General features: G+C 43.0%; 1 protein-coding gene and 2 pseudogenes across 1 annotated transcript in view; all 3 read right to left on the bottom strand.

Moving 5' to 3' along the window:
* The window catches only part of PI4K2B (phosphatidylinositol 4-kinase type 2 beta), a 37857-nt gene extending 25036 nt beyond the window's left edge, over positions 1-12821 (bottom strand). The window contains exons 1-2 of the mRNA XM_012472410.2: positions 12429-12821; positions 1153-1307 (exon numbers count right to left, since the gene is read on the bottom strand). Coding sequence (XP_012327833.1) covers positions 1153-1307; positions 12429-12690 — 417 coding nt within the window. The 5' untranslated portion in view covers positions 12691-12821. The remainder of the gene's footprint in view (positions 1-1152; positions 1308-12428) is intronic.
* On the bottom strand, positions 3261-3355 carry LOC135272210 (U2 spliceosomal RNA; annotated as a pseudogene).
* Positions 4526-4620, bottom strand: LOC135272208 (U2 spliceosomal RNA; annotated as a pseudogene).
* Positions 12822-14062: the final 1241 nt, after the last annotated feature.

The following is a 14062-nucleotide window of genomic DNA, read 5'->3' as shown; positions in this document are numbered from 1 at the left end:
ACAATAAATATAATGCAATAAGGTCTGAGTCACTAGTAAAAAAGTCAACAAGATCAAATTAAGAAATAAAGCTTAGAATAAAGATTGAGAGACTGGCAATACCTACAAATACATTTTAATCTCAAAAAAGGAACTATGCTTTAAAATCATTTTAAAACTGTAACTTCAATCTTTGCCAAAAAAATGGGTGAAATTATAAACGTTCTTCCCCCTGAGAAAAGAACTGCTCCTTATGCATCATTCAGAAAGCTGTTAGAAAAAATAACATATTTTTGAAAAATTCTAGATTAAGTGGAACAAAGTGCCACATCAATTTCTCTTTTCTGGTCTAGAATCATCCTGTGGTTCATTTCACTTTCACATTCCAATACTTTCAAACTTCAGATGGCTGAGCCTTCTTCCCCTGGTAAAATGCCAGAAAAGGTATTCATATACCTGAAAAATCAAGTACGTTGGAAATGACATTAAATAAGTTTTGAAGGTTTAAACTTCCACTGTGCTTGACTAATAAGGCTATAGACTTCTATAAGATAAGGACTTGTGAATATACACACTCAATAAGGCTACAGCTGAATGTATATATTCAATAAATGCTTGAAACCAAATATAAAATAACAGAATGGCAAACTGTGACTTGAAATGATTAGCTCTGTTTCTAAATACTAGAGTGATTTACTAAAAACAAAAAACTGAGGCCAAGTACAGTGTAATCTCAACACTGCAGGAGGACTGCTTGAGCCCAGGAGTTTAAGACCAGCCAGGGCAATATAGGGAGACCCCTGTCTCTACAAATAATTAAAAACATTATCCCAGTATGGTGGCACGCACTTATGATCCCACCTAGTTGGGAGGCTGAGATGGGAGGATTACCTGAGCCCAGAAGGTCAAGGCTACAGTGAACTATGATTGCAACACTGTACTCCAGCCTGGGCGAGAGAGAGAGAGAGAGAAAGAGAGAGAGAGAGAGAGAGAGAGAGAGACCCTGTCTCAAAAAAAGACAAACAAAAACTATAAAAACTGACCTTTATTTTGTAAAAGAGGTTACAATCAGACTTAATAGGAAAATATCTTTAGAAACTCACAATGATTTCATATTTAAACTTGTATTTACCAAAGTTTCTATTACATATAGTAGGTCTGTGACATTCTCACCCTCTTGGGATCCTTCACAAAGTAACTTCCACTTGAACCTTGAGAGATTCTTTCTGGAAAAATTCCAACTTCTATTGCTTGCTCTGCTCTCAATATAATCTCAGCAAATTCTGGGTCATCCAAGTATGCATTCATTTCTGAAGTACCAGTAGTTACTGTATTAAGAAGAAAGACCAGCTATGAGAATGCTCATGATATGGACCTGTAATATGGATTAGGTTGCTGGCATTAGGACACAAGGTACATAAAATGTAATCAAGGTTTGTATAGACTGCTCTAATCCTCCTTCCTCCCTACTGCCTAACAACCCCCACTTCTCTTAAATTCCCAAATAATAACATGGGATGGGGGCTGGGCTCAGTGGCTCATGCCTGTAATCTCAGCACTTTGGGAGGCTGAAGGCAGGTGGATCACCTGAGGTCAGGAGTTCAAGACCAGCCTTGCCAACATAGCGAAACACCGTCTCTACTAAAAATACAAAAAATTAGACAGGCTTGGTGGTGCATGCTTGTAATTCCAGCTACTGGAAAGACTGAGGCAGGAGAATCGCTTGAACCTGGGAGGTGGAGGTTGCAGTGAGCAGAGATGGCACCACTGCACTCCAGCCTGGGCAACGAGAGTGAGACACCATCTAAAAATAATAATAATAATAACATGGGGGGAAGTTCACTGTTTTTTGAAATAATACTAATACCTCTCATTTCTTTGAACTTCTCTCCTGCAGTAATTCTATCCTCCATCCTACTTCAGCCTCTAATTCCCCTTGGATCTTGTCAATACCAGTAACTGCAACCTCACCACACTTTCAATTTCAAGCACCTCCTATCTTCCCAGTTCAGTTCCTCTAGTGCTCCAAGTCCAAATGTTCTTCTGCCCTACTAGAACCTACTAAGGACTGCTCCATCATGTCACTGGACTTCATCCCCTTCATTGTCCTTGCTTCTGTCTTCCTTGGCCAGCTTAAATTATGGCAGGTCATCACAGAATCACTCTTCCTCCCTTCATCATGGTCACCTGCAAAACTCCCTGTCCTGGTTAAACCCAACTGTCTGCCGATTCCAAGGCCTGCACTGGGACAGTGGAATTAAAGAAATGCACACAAGCTAATTCCTCTCCTAAAATTCCCAACACCTCCTCTCCCATCCTCTCTCTCAGGAGAGGATCTAGCTTCTTATTTCATTAAGAAACAAGAAGGCTAGCCGTAGTGGCTCATGCCTGTAATCTCAGCACTTTGGGAGGCCAAGGCGAGCAGATCATGAGGTCAAGGTATCGAGACCATCCTGGCCAAAATGGTGAAGTCCTGTCTCTACTAAAAATACAAAAATTAGCTGGGTGTGGTGGCGGGTACCTTGTAGTCGAAGCTACTAGGGAGGCTGGGCAGGAGAATCACCTGAACCCCAGAGGCGGAGGCTACAGTGAGCCGAGATCGCACCACTGCACTCCAGCCTAGTGACAGGGTGAGACGGTCTCAAAAAAGAAAGAAAGAAATAAGCAGTCACAAAAACTATGACCAGCCCCCAGCACTGCATTTATCTATTCACTACTTAACTTTGGAATGGCCCAGTTTCAGTTCATAGTCCTCTTCTCTCCATTACCAACACTGATGACTCCCAAATTTGTAACTCAAGCCTGGACTTCTGCTCTAAACTTGACTACTGTATTCAACATCTCTACTTGGATGCTTAATAGATATCTCCAACTTAACTACCCAAAACTCCACTCTCACCTTTACTATACCTCCCAAAGGCTTCATCCCTACGTTTCCCTATCGCAGTTGCTGGCACCTCCAAATCTTCCAGTTACTTAGGCCACAAACCTTAAAATCATCCATGATCTCACAGTCTTACCCTCTACATCCAATCAGCAAGTTGTATTGGCTCTACCTTAAGTAAATACCCAGAATCCAACCACCTCTTGCCATCTCCATTCCTTCCACATGATTCAGGTTACTATCAGCTCTCACCTCGATTATTCTAAGAGCCTCCTAAGTGGTCTCCCTCTCTCACCCATGGCCTCTTTATACCTAACAGAGAAGCTAGCAATCCTTTTTCTTTGTAACTTTTAAGTTCAGGGGTCCAAGTTCAGGTTACATAGGTAAACTTGTGTCTTGGGGGTTTGTTGTACAGATTATTTCATCACCCAGGTATTAAACTGATAAGAACAAGTACTACACTTGATTTTAGCCAAAAGACCGAGAAGCCAATCACCCAGGTATTAAGCCTAGTACCCATTAGTTATTGTTCCTGACCCTCTCCCTCCTACCCTCCACCTTCTGAAAGGCGTTGTACGTTGTTCCCCTCTATGTGTGCATGTGTTCTCATCATTTAGCTCCCACTTATTAGTGAGAACATGTGGCATCTGGTTTTCTGTTCCTGTGTTAGTTTGCTAAGGAAAATGGCCTCCTGCTCCATTCATGTCCTTGCAAAGAACATGATCTCGTTCTTTCTTATGGCTCTTAAAACATTTCATGTCACTCTTTTGGACCAAGCAGCCCAATTATTTCCCATCTCACAATTAGTCCAAGTCATTATGACCCCCAAGACCCTTACCCAATCTCTAACCTTCACTTTGTTTTTCCATTTAGCACTTATCACCTGATCTGTGTATTTATTTTGGATGCTCCAGAAACTCAGGAAACACCACGACAAGGATTTCGCTGCTGTATCCCCAGAACTTATACAGTTCCTGGAACATAAAAGCACTTAATAAACACTTGCTGGATGAATTAATAACTAATCATTTAAGGTGGCAGACAAATCAAAGGCTATTCACGTTTTAATTTAGAAGTCATTTCAATGGTATACGTGTTATTGAGAATATTCAAGATCAATGATCCACTTTCTTTAATTTAAAACTTGTCTTAATTCAGACAGAAATAAAACCATAATTTATTACTTTTTAAAAATTTGTGCTAAGAGGTTGGGCATGGTGGCTCATGCCTGTAATCCCAGCACTTTGGAAGGCCTAGGTGGGAGGATCACAAGAGCCCAGGAGTTCAAGACCAGTCTAAGCAACATAGCAAGAACCTGTCTCTAGTCTAAAAAAAGTTCCATTTATAATTTAAAAATTAAATCACTATTTAAAGTTTGTGATAAGAAAAATACTATAAAAAAGGCTAGTGGGCATATTTAACCCATTCAAAAGAATAAAAAATCCAAGTATTTTAGTCATGTGTACAGTTGATAAATATTTCAAGTCATTTTATCTTTCCCTTGAAAATACTTAAGAATGAAGGGAGGAACTCTGTCTTTCTTGTTTACTTGGAAGAGGGATTAGTATTTACCGGGCACTTATATTTATTTGAGAAAATGAACGTGCCAGTAATCATTATCATTAGTGGTTGCAAAGGACATGCATAGGTAAACTTGTGTTTTGGGGGTTTGTTGTACAGATTATTTCATCACCCAGGTATTAAACTGATAAGAAGAGATACTATACTTGATCATAGCCAAAAGACTGAGAAGTAATCACCCAGGTATTAAGCCTAGTACCCATTAGTTATTTTTCCTTATGCTCTCCCTCCTCCTACCCTCCACCTTCCGAAAGGCCCTAGGTATCTCTTCTAGGTCAGGGTTTCATAGGTTCTTAACAAAAATGAACTTGAAGTTATTTATTTCAACCTTGCTCAGGTCTCCTGCAGTTTTACTCTCTGTCTTAGACTTGCCATTCGGAGCAAAACAAATCTACTTATTCCTTTATTCCCAGTAATAAGCCCTCCAAAAAGTTGAAGATCAATTCACATTCCTTTAAATCTTCTCTGTTCTCCATCTCCTTTCATACGGGAGTTTTTTCAGGTTTTCAGCATCCTAGTTGCCCTGCCGTTTCATGCCTCAGTATATCAATGTGCCTCCTTAAAACAGGATTGCTGAAACCACATAAACCACTGCAGAGAATAGGGATACCTCCCAGTCTTGACACTATCTCAAAATAAGAAGCACTATAATAAAGTGTTAGTTATTTAGGAGTCCTGTCATACTACTAATTCATATGGAAAGAGCTAAACTCTTAGACCACTCTTGGTCTCTTCAATCTGTACTTGAGTTCTTTTGGACGCGACGTGCAGACCTTGACATTATTACTATTAAATGTTGCCAAATTGGTTTATGGGTGACGTTTTATGAGTTCATTATAGACTCTGCCTTTGTTGCTCTCATTGAGCCCACAGTCATCCTCAGAATACTTAACAATTCAGTTTCAACCAAAATCAGATCAATCAGAAACATTCCTGTGAAAAAAGCCAGGATCTTCTCATTTCCTTCTCTGTTTTTGCCCTGTTGAGCACCTCTTTTGGATAAATGAGATAATATCTTTCCCACAGGAAAATGGGCATTCTGTTATTTGAAAATGGCCTAGATTTACCACCACAATCTAGAAAGGCACTTTAAAAATAGCTGGTCCTACTAATTTCTGCCCAAAAAAAAGGTCATATATCAACTATTCTAAATTCAAAGAAACTCATTTTTAGTAGATAATTTTTCCTTAACTCATTCGTAACTGACAATTACATTCTGTGATCTTTTTTAAAAAAATTTGATACAGGGTCTCACTCCCACCCAGGCTGGAGTACAGTGGCAAGATCACAGCTTACTACAGCCCCGATCTCCCAGTTCAAGGAATCCTCCCACCTCAGCTCCTGAGTAGCCAGGATCACAAGTGTGCATCACAATGCCCAGTTAATTTTTTAAAGTTTTTTGTAGAGATAGTGCCTCACTAGGTTGCCCAGGCTGATCTCAAACTCCTGGGCTCAGGTGATCCTCCCACTTCAGCCTCCCAAAGTGCTAGGATTGCAGGCAGAAGCCACAGCTCCTGGCCTTCATTCTAATTACTTAAATGCATGTTGGTAATAAGTTCACCTTGAAGCACCCTCCCCAAGGCATAAGGCGTTACACTGCTTCAAGCTGGATGGGCTGTGGATGATCTGGTCTGAAGGTTTGTTCTCATTTGGTTTGATTTTTTGGTAGCTGAGGGCATGATTAGCTACATTTTCATTATTTTTTTTTCAATTAAAATTACTGTCACCCCTTTAAGGAATAAAGTATGGCATTTCGATTTTTCTCTGTGTTAGAAAATACTCAAATTCATGTTCTGAGGAGAATCTCAATTTTACCTCTATGTACCCACTTTGGGTCACCTCTAAGAAGAGGTGGTGACCTTCTAGTCAAGTCCTGGTCCTGTTCAAGCTCCGAGCTTTTTGCGTATGTGCAGCTCACCCTCTGAACTTTCACCCATGCGGTTCTCATAAATCTGCCACACTTCCTTCCCGTCACTAATTCTTATTCACACTCATGATGCTGAAACAAAATGATCTATGTTCCAAGAAGGAAGAGCTCTTTTTTGTTGGATCTCTTCTGGGATACATTTTCTGATGTATCCCAAGTGCCTAGAACAGGGCCTGGCACATAGCAAGACTTCAGTAAATTCCTTTGAAAAATTAACAAACTATCCCCTTGGCCACACTTTAAAGGACCAGGCTATTACTGGTCCTTTACAATGCAGAAACTAAAAATGAGTTAAGAGAACTTGTTGTATAACCTTTTTTATTTAGCACAATTGAAGTATGTATGAAGTATGCAAGTAACTCATTAATTTTCTATTCCAAATAAAAAAATCCAAATGAACTCTTTCTCTCTTGAGGATTAGAACTATAAACCTAAACCTACCCATCTTTACTACACCTTACCCACTAAGCAGAATATTTTCTAGAAAAACATAGATGTTCACTGGCAGGGTGCAGTGGCTCATGCCTGTAATCCCAGCAGTTTGGGAGACCGAGGCAGGAGGATCACTTGAGTCCAGGAGTTCAAGACCAGCCTAGGCAACATAGTGAGACCCCATCTCTACAAAAAATAAAAATTAACTGGGTATAGTGGCATGTACTTGTAGTCCCAGCTACGCAGGAGGCTGAGGTGGGAGGATCATTTGTACCCAGGAGTTCGAGGCTACAGTGAGCTGTGATCGTGCCACTGCACTCAGCCTGGGTGTCAGAATAAGATCCTGTTTCAAAAAACAAACAAATAGAAAACTTTAGGTGTTCACAAATTTGGCGAACTGAACCCAGCCTCAGGGCTTTTGGAGCTATTCATCCTTCAAGTCTTGAATTGGATGCCGCTTCCTCTAAGTGTTCCCTGGCCCCCTACACCTAGGGCATGGCTCCATGCCTCAATGCACAGCTTTCCCCATCCAAGCACATATACACAGTCTGTTAGGACTGTTTGACTGTTTCCTCCATAGGCTATAGCTGTGAGGGGACAGGGCAGGTGAACAGGCATCCATCTAGTACAGGTTCCTATTGTTTCCCAAAAGCCTTGATTTCCACTGGCAGCCAGTAGGCACTCAAAATATTTGATGAATGATGCATGTCTGCAATGGACTGAAAACGACATCTGAGGCTGGGCGCGGTGGCTCACGCCTATAATCCCAGCACTTTGGGAGGCCGAGGCGGGTGGATCACGAGGTCAAGAGATCGAGACCATCCTGGTCAGCATGGTGAAACCCTGTCTCTACTAAAAACACAAAAATTAGCTGGGCATGGTGGCGCGCGCCTGTAGTCCCAGCTACTCGGGAGGCTGAGGCAGGAGAATTGTTTGAACCAGGAGGCGGAGGTTGCAGTGAGCCGAGATTGCGCCATTGCGCTCCAGCCTGGGTAACAAGAAGAGTGAAACTCCGTCTCAAAAAAAAGAAAAAAAAAAAAGAAAATAACATCTGTATTTTATGCATTGGTTGAGAAATACCCTCCAACACACCGCCACTCACTGTCTTTCAAAAGCTCACTTATGGAAAACGGTCAAAACACATGGAACATCTCCTCTGCTAAAACCTTCCTCTAAATTAAACCAGATTATCAGTATCTTGAACCTACGTGAGACAATACAGATAGCACCCATAGTTAAAACTATTTCTACTGAAATGGGCTTCAGAAAAGTTGTAAGAACTATCTCTATGAAACTAATCACTTTTACCACAGATATTGTCTAGCACACAGCATTCACCAAGAGACTATGTGACAGGCTGGCCTTTGTCCTTTCTGTTTTGGTTCAAATAACCAGTTTATTTTAACTTTATAGACCCCGTGATTGTGTTTTCTCTTAAGTTAGCTGCTCAATAATCTTAAAAATCAAATTTTTGGGCCAGGTGTGGTGGCTCACACCTGTAATCCCAGCACTTCGGGAGGCCCAGGTGGGCAGATCACCTGAGGTCAGGAGTTCAAAACCAGCTTTGCCAACATGGTGAAACCCCATCTCTACTAAATATACAAAAATTAGCCAGGCATGGTGGTGGGCACTAGTAATCCCAGATACTTGGGAGGCTGAAGCAGGAGAATCGCTTGAACCAGGGAGGCTGAGGTTGCAGTGAGCCAAGATCATACCACTGCACTCCAGCCTGGGTGGCAGGGCGAGACTCCATCTTAAAAAAAAAAAAGGTCAAATTTGTGAGTTGCCTGCATTAAGCATGTGAGGTGCATTTTGTATACTCATTCCAGGCTCCATCTTCTTCTCATCCTTCTTCCTTTAATATGATTTTCTTATTCTGTTCACGTATTTATAAGCCACCATGAATAATTAAATGACTTACAAATTCACATTTTCTTTTACTTTGGCAGCTCTTTGTGAATTCTAACACTGTTTTCTGTCACACTAACAGAAGCTAAGTGCTCCTGGTTTATATTAACTGGGACCTTGGAGAAGTCACTTCACTTCTTTGTGTTTCTTTTTTTCTTTTGAGACAGGGTCTTCCTTTGTAACCCAGGCTGAGGGACAGGGGTGCAATTATAGCTCACTGTAACCTGAAACTCATGGGCTCAAGCAATCCCACCTTGGTCTCCTGAGTAGCTTGGACTACAGGTGTGCATCAAAGAGGTCTCCCAAAGTCTTGGGATTACAGGCCTAAGCCATCACGCTCAGCCTCTCTCTGTACTTTCTTAAAATGAGAACAAGGTCAGCTGTGGTGGCTCACATCTATAATCCCAGCACTTTGGGAGGTCGAGGCGGTGTGGATCACCTGAGGTCAAGAGTTCGAGACCAGCCTGGCCAACATGGTGAAACCTTGTTTCTACTAAAAATACAAAATTAGCTGGGCATGGTGGTGCGTGTGCCTGTAATCCCAGCTATCTGGGAGGCTGAGGCACGAGAATTGCTTGAACCCGGAAAGTAAAGGTTGCAGTGAGCCAAGATCATGCCATTGCACTCCAGCCTGGGCAGCAACAAGAGTGAAACTCTGTCCCCCGCTGCCCTCTCCAACCGCCAAAAAAAAAAAAAATAGTACTCCTATCACAGGGTTGGTTATGAATATACATGAAGCATATAGAACTATGCCTAGCACATATTAACTACTATGTAGGCATTAGCTAGCATCATTACTACCCAATTCACTGATTAAAATAACTAGAACAAGGAATGCACTAATCCTTCCACTCTGACACTGATCCAACAACTAACACTATGGTTTATGCTGTTTGTAGACTTTGTTAAATGCCTTGTTAAAGGTAACAGACATATGACATTCTTCCACTGACTAAAGTACATAAACCTCTTGTTTATGTAAACAAAGGAGTTAAGCATCATAAATGATGCTCATATTAATCTAAAGGCAAAAACTTCTTGGAAGTAGAGAAGTAGTTTCATGGAAATCAGATGGTAAAGGACAAATGAAGTTAATGGAGTCATTTAAAAAATAACTAAACTTAAAAATTGAGTTACTCAATCATGAACATTTTAGTCTTTAAAATTTTTTTAAACAGTTTTCACAGAAATTATTTTAAAGTCCCATTAAAGGTAAAACCTCCAAAATAACCAAAGACACAATTATTTTCTAACACTTATGGACCCATGGCAAAACGAAAAAAGGGCAGGCTTCCTCCTGATTTACCACTTCCTGGATATTTGACTTCAGGCAAACCATTTATCTCTGAAGTCCTATGAGCTACCAGTCATTACCAGTTTATTAATTTTGAATCCTTGTAACAAGGATAAGGGCGAATAACAACTAACTTGCTGTACTGTTGCGGGAATAAAAAAAAATTTGTTTTTAGACAAAGTCTCACTCTGTCACCCAGGCTGGAGTGCAGTGGAGCGATCTCTGCTCACTACAACCTCTGCCTCTCTGGTTCAAGCTATTCTCCTGCCTCAGCTTCCTGAGTAGCTGGAACTACAGGTACCTGCCAACATGCCCAGCTAATTTTTGTATTTTTAGTAGAGGAAGGGTTTTACCATGTTGGCCAGGCTGGTCTCAAACTCCTGATCTCAAATGATCCACCCACCTAGGCCTCCCAAAGTGCTCACAGGCATGAGCCACAACACCCACACGAGAATAAAATATTTTTAAAAAAAGATCTTAGCCTTTGGGACGCCGAGGCGGGTGGATCACGAGGTCAAGAGATCGAGACCATACTGGTCAACATGGTGAAACCCCGTCTCTACTAAAAATATAAAAAATTAGCTGGGCATGGTGGCGCGTACCTGTAATCCCAGCTACTCAGGAGGCTGAGGCAGGAGAATTGCCTGAACCCAGGAGGCGGAGGTTGCGGTGAGCCGAGATCGCGCCATTGCACTCCAGCCTGGGTAACAAGAGCGAAACTCCGTCTCAAAAAAAAAAAAAAAAAAAAAAAAAAATCTTAGCAAACTGTAAGTTGTGATATAGGTAAGATACTACTTTTAAAAAAAGGTAGGAATTCTAAGAATCCATTTGTATTCTAACACTATAACCTCACTTTCACTTTTATGGTTGTGTTTTTTTCTATTTATTTTTTATAGAGATGGGGGTCTCCCTTTGTTGCCCAGGCGGCTCTCGAACTCCTGGCCTCAAGCTATTCTCCTGCCTACACCTCCCAATATGCTGGGATGGGATTACAGCCCTGCCATCTCGTTGGTCTCTCACTTTGATTTTTTCTAGCCTTAATACTTTTGTTTACAAAATACCTCACTTTAACAGAACGAGAGCATTCTGAAGCCTTTAGGCTCTTTAAGAGTTTAGTGGCTACACAAGGTAATGGGAAGGAAAAGGCAAGCTAGCTATTTTACAGACTAAATTCTAAGTAATATATGCCCAAATTGCCAATGTAACTAGGCGAATGCAGGCCCGTTTGTCACCTGGTTCCAGCTTCACGTTGTTTGGTTAAACATCAATGCATCCATCAGCTAATATTATAATGGAACAGAAATGCACGTCAGAGACGCTGGTTAAAGCTTAAACAATCAGACAAATGGCTCCCCTTGGATTTCTCCGATTTATTTACTCTAGAATGTGTCTGAATGTAACTTCAACTAGAACTTGAATGACCGATTCTATCCAAAATTCTTTAAACTGTACAGGACACATTAGTGTACCACTAACAGTACATTTAACTTCTAGCAACTCCAGAGAAACTAAGCAGTGTTAATGAAACTTCCATTTTCTGTGGCTTTTAAGTTGTCATGTGTGAAGCGACAAACCAAACGGGGTGCACACCATCTCATTTAATCCATCCTCACAACCAGCAGAGAGGTGTTACTATCACCCTTTTACAAACATGTCTGTCTCACCTCTAGCAGGCAATATTACAAGTCTCTGCCATTTCCATCACGTTAGTCTAACTCCACTCAACACGCCAGAAAAACTCCCTTTATCTACAAATATCCAGGCCTGCACAGCATACCTAAATTTAACTAACTTTCAACATCGTTTCAATTGCCCCATTTCACCCGAGGGTATCAGTCCGCTTAATAGTGAAGAGAGGTTTTTCGTTTGGTTTTCTTATGTATTAGAAGTAAATCAAGAAAGAGAAACTGTTAGCAGGAACAGACTTTCAACTGCTTTAGCCCCCTGTGGCTAACGTCACAATAACAACATTTAATAGGAAAAGGTTTTGAAACGTGCCCCAGTGGCAACTGGATATTCTTGCTGTTCATCTGTCTCCTCTGTTCATCTGTCTCCTGTCATCCACTTTGCAAGTTCACCACTCCGGGAACTTTCCCGAGAGTTCAAGGTTCTTAATTCCAAAGTCAAGTCCAAACTTGAGCAGGGACTGACGACATTTTACAGCGTTAAGCTCTCCCCAGTGTCCGATTCTAGAAGTTTAGACTCACTTTGCAGGGAGCACTAAAGAATCGGTTTAAGGACAGTCACTGGCCTTAGCAAAGGGAGCTCCTGGAGAAAGAGCGAACAGGCGAGGTGCCCGCGGTCTCCCCAGGAAGCGGGGAAAGCCCGTCCACCTCGGTCAGCGCGCGCGGAAGACAGGACAGAGCCGGGCAGCCGGAGCAGCCACCCGGGGGCGCGGGGAGTGGGGCAGGGCCGGTTCGCACCTGAACCCGCGGGGTGGCTCCGGTCCAGGTCGGCGGGAGAACTCCGGGAGACCCCCATGTCCCCTGGCTGGAGCGGTAGCTCCTCATCACCGGCCTCGCCCTCCTCCCCGGCGGCGTCCAATAGCCTCACGGCGCTGCCTGGGGCGCCTCTCCGCGGGTGGGCCCAGGCGATCCGCGGCAGCAGCGGCTCCCGCTCTCCGTCCTCCTCCGGACTCCCGTCGCCCGCGGACGCCAGCCGGCTGGGCTCGGAGGGATCCGCCATGGACTCCCTCTGCTCCCTCCGCGCCGAGACCAGATCAGAGCAGCCAGGTGCCTGAGTCTGGGCTCTGCATGGCCAGGAACGGGAGCGACCGGGTAAGACGGACGCCACCTCACCAGCGATGCAGCCCGCTTGGTGCCCGCCCAGCGGTTGCCCCACCTCGTGCCTCCGCCGGGCGCCACCCCTGCGCCTGCGTAGAAAGGCCCTGGCGGCGGCGGGGGCGTGTGGGAGTGAACAGGGGGCGGGACTTTTGATGGGCCAGGTGGGGCGGGGCCACCACCTGCCTCCGGGAGCGCGAGGAATAGCTGGGCAGAGCTCGCGGTACTCTCAGTGGAGGGAGGGAAGCTTAGTAATTTCCAAAGAGGTGCCCTCCTGCAACCAAAAGCGGCCTCTCACTCCGCGACAGAATTCTCTTTTAAGAGTTTATCATAATCTGTAACTATAGATTTAATTGTATGGCATTTCTTTCCTCCACTAGACGTCCAGGAGGACAGGGACCTTGTCTTTGTTCAGATATTTTTGATAGTGGCAGTTTATATATTCTCTCTCTTTTTCCTGACTAATCTAGCTATAAGTTTAACAATTTTTAAATCTTTTCAAAACGTCATGTTTTGTTTTCTGTTCTCTAGTTCATTAATTTTCTGTTTTCTAGTTCATTGCTTTATTTTGCTCTTTATTGCTCACTTGAGGTTTGATTTCCTCTTCTTTTTCTAATTGCTTAGAGTTGAAGATGATTGATTCTGGATCTTTCTGCCTTTCCAATGCCAAGTATTTAAGGCTATAAATTGTCCTCTAAGCACTGCTTTAGCTGCAGTCTACTTTTTTTTTCTTTTAGAGACAGCATCTTGCTGTGTTATCCAGGCTGGAGTGCTGTGACATAGTCATAGGTAGCTCACTGCAGCCTCAACCTCCTGAGCTTAAGGGATTCTCTCCCACCTTTAAACTGTAGAAGACAGTAGCTCAAACTACAGGTGTGCACTACTACACCCTGCTAATTTTTTTTTTTTTGAGACGGAGTTTCGCTCTTGTTACCCAGGCTGGAGTGCAATGGCACGATCTCGGCTCACCGCAACCTCCGCCTCCTGGGTTCAAGCAATTCTCCTGCCTCAGCCTCCCAAGTAGCTGGGACTACAGGCACGCACCACCATGCCCAGCTAATTTTTTGTATCTTTAGTAGAGACGGGGTTTCACCATGTTGACCAGTATGGTCTCGATCTCTTGACCTCGTGATCCACCTGCCTCGGCTTCCCAAAGTGCTGGGATTACAGGCGTGAGACCCTGCTAATTTTTAAATTTAAAAATTTTGTAGAGACAGGGTCTCACTGTTGCCCAGATTGGTCTTGAACTCCTGGTCTCAAACAGTCATCCTGCTTTG

The sequence above is a fragment of the Aotus nancymaae genome, unplaced genomic scaffold (assembly GCF_030222135.1).
Source record: "Aotus nancymaae isolate 86718 unplaced genomic scaffold, 86718_ANA_hifiasm-v0.15.2.pri h1tg000006l, whole genome shotgun sequence".
Classification (NCBI taxonomy): domain Eukaryota; kingdom Metazoa; phylum Chordata; class Mammalia; order Primates; family Aotidae; genus Aotus; species Aotus nancymaae.
Note: the sequence above shows the minus strand (reverse complement) of the source record. Positions and strands in the feature narration are given on the sequence as shown.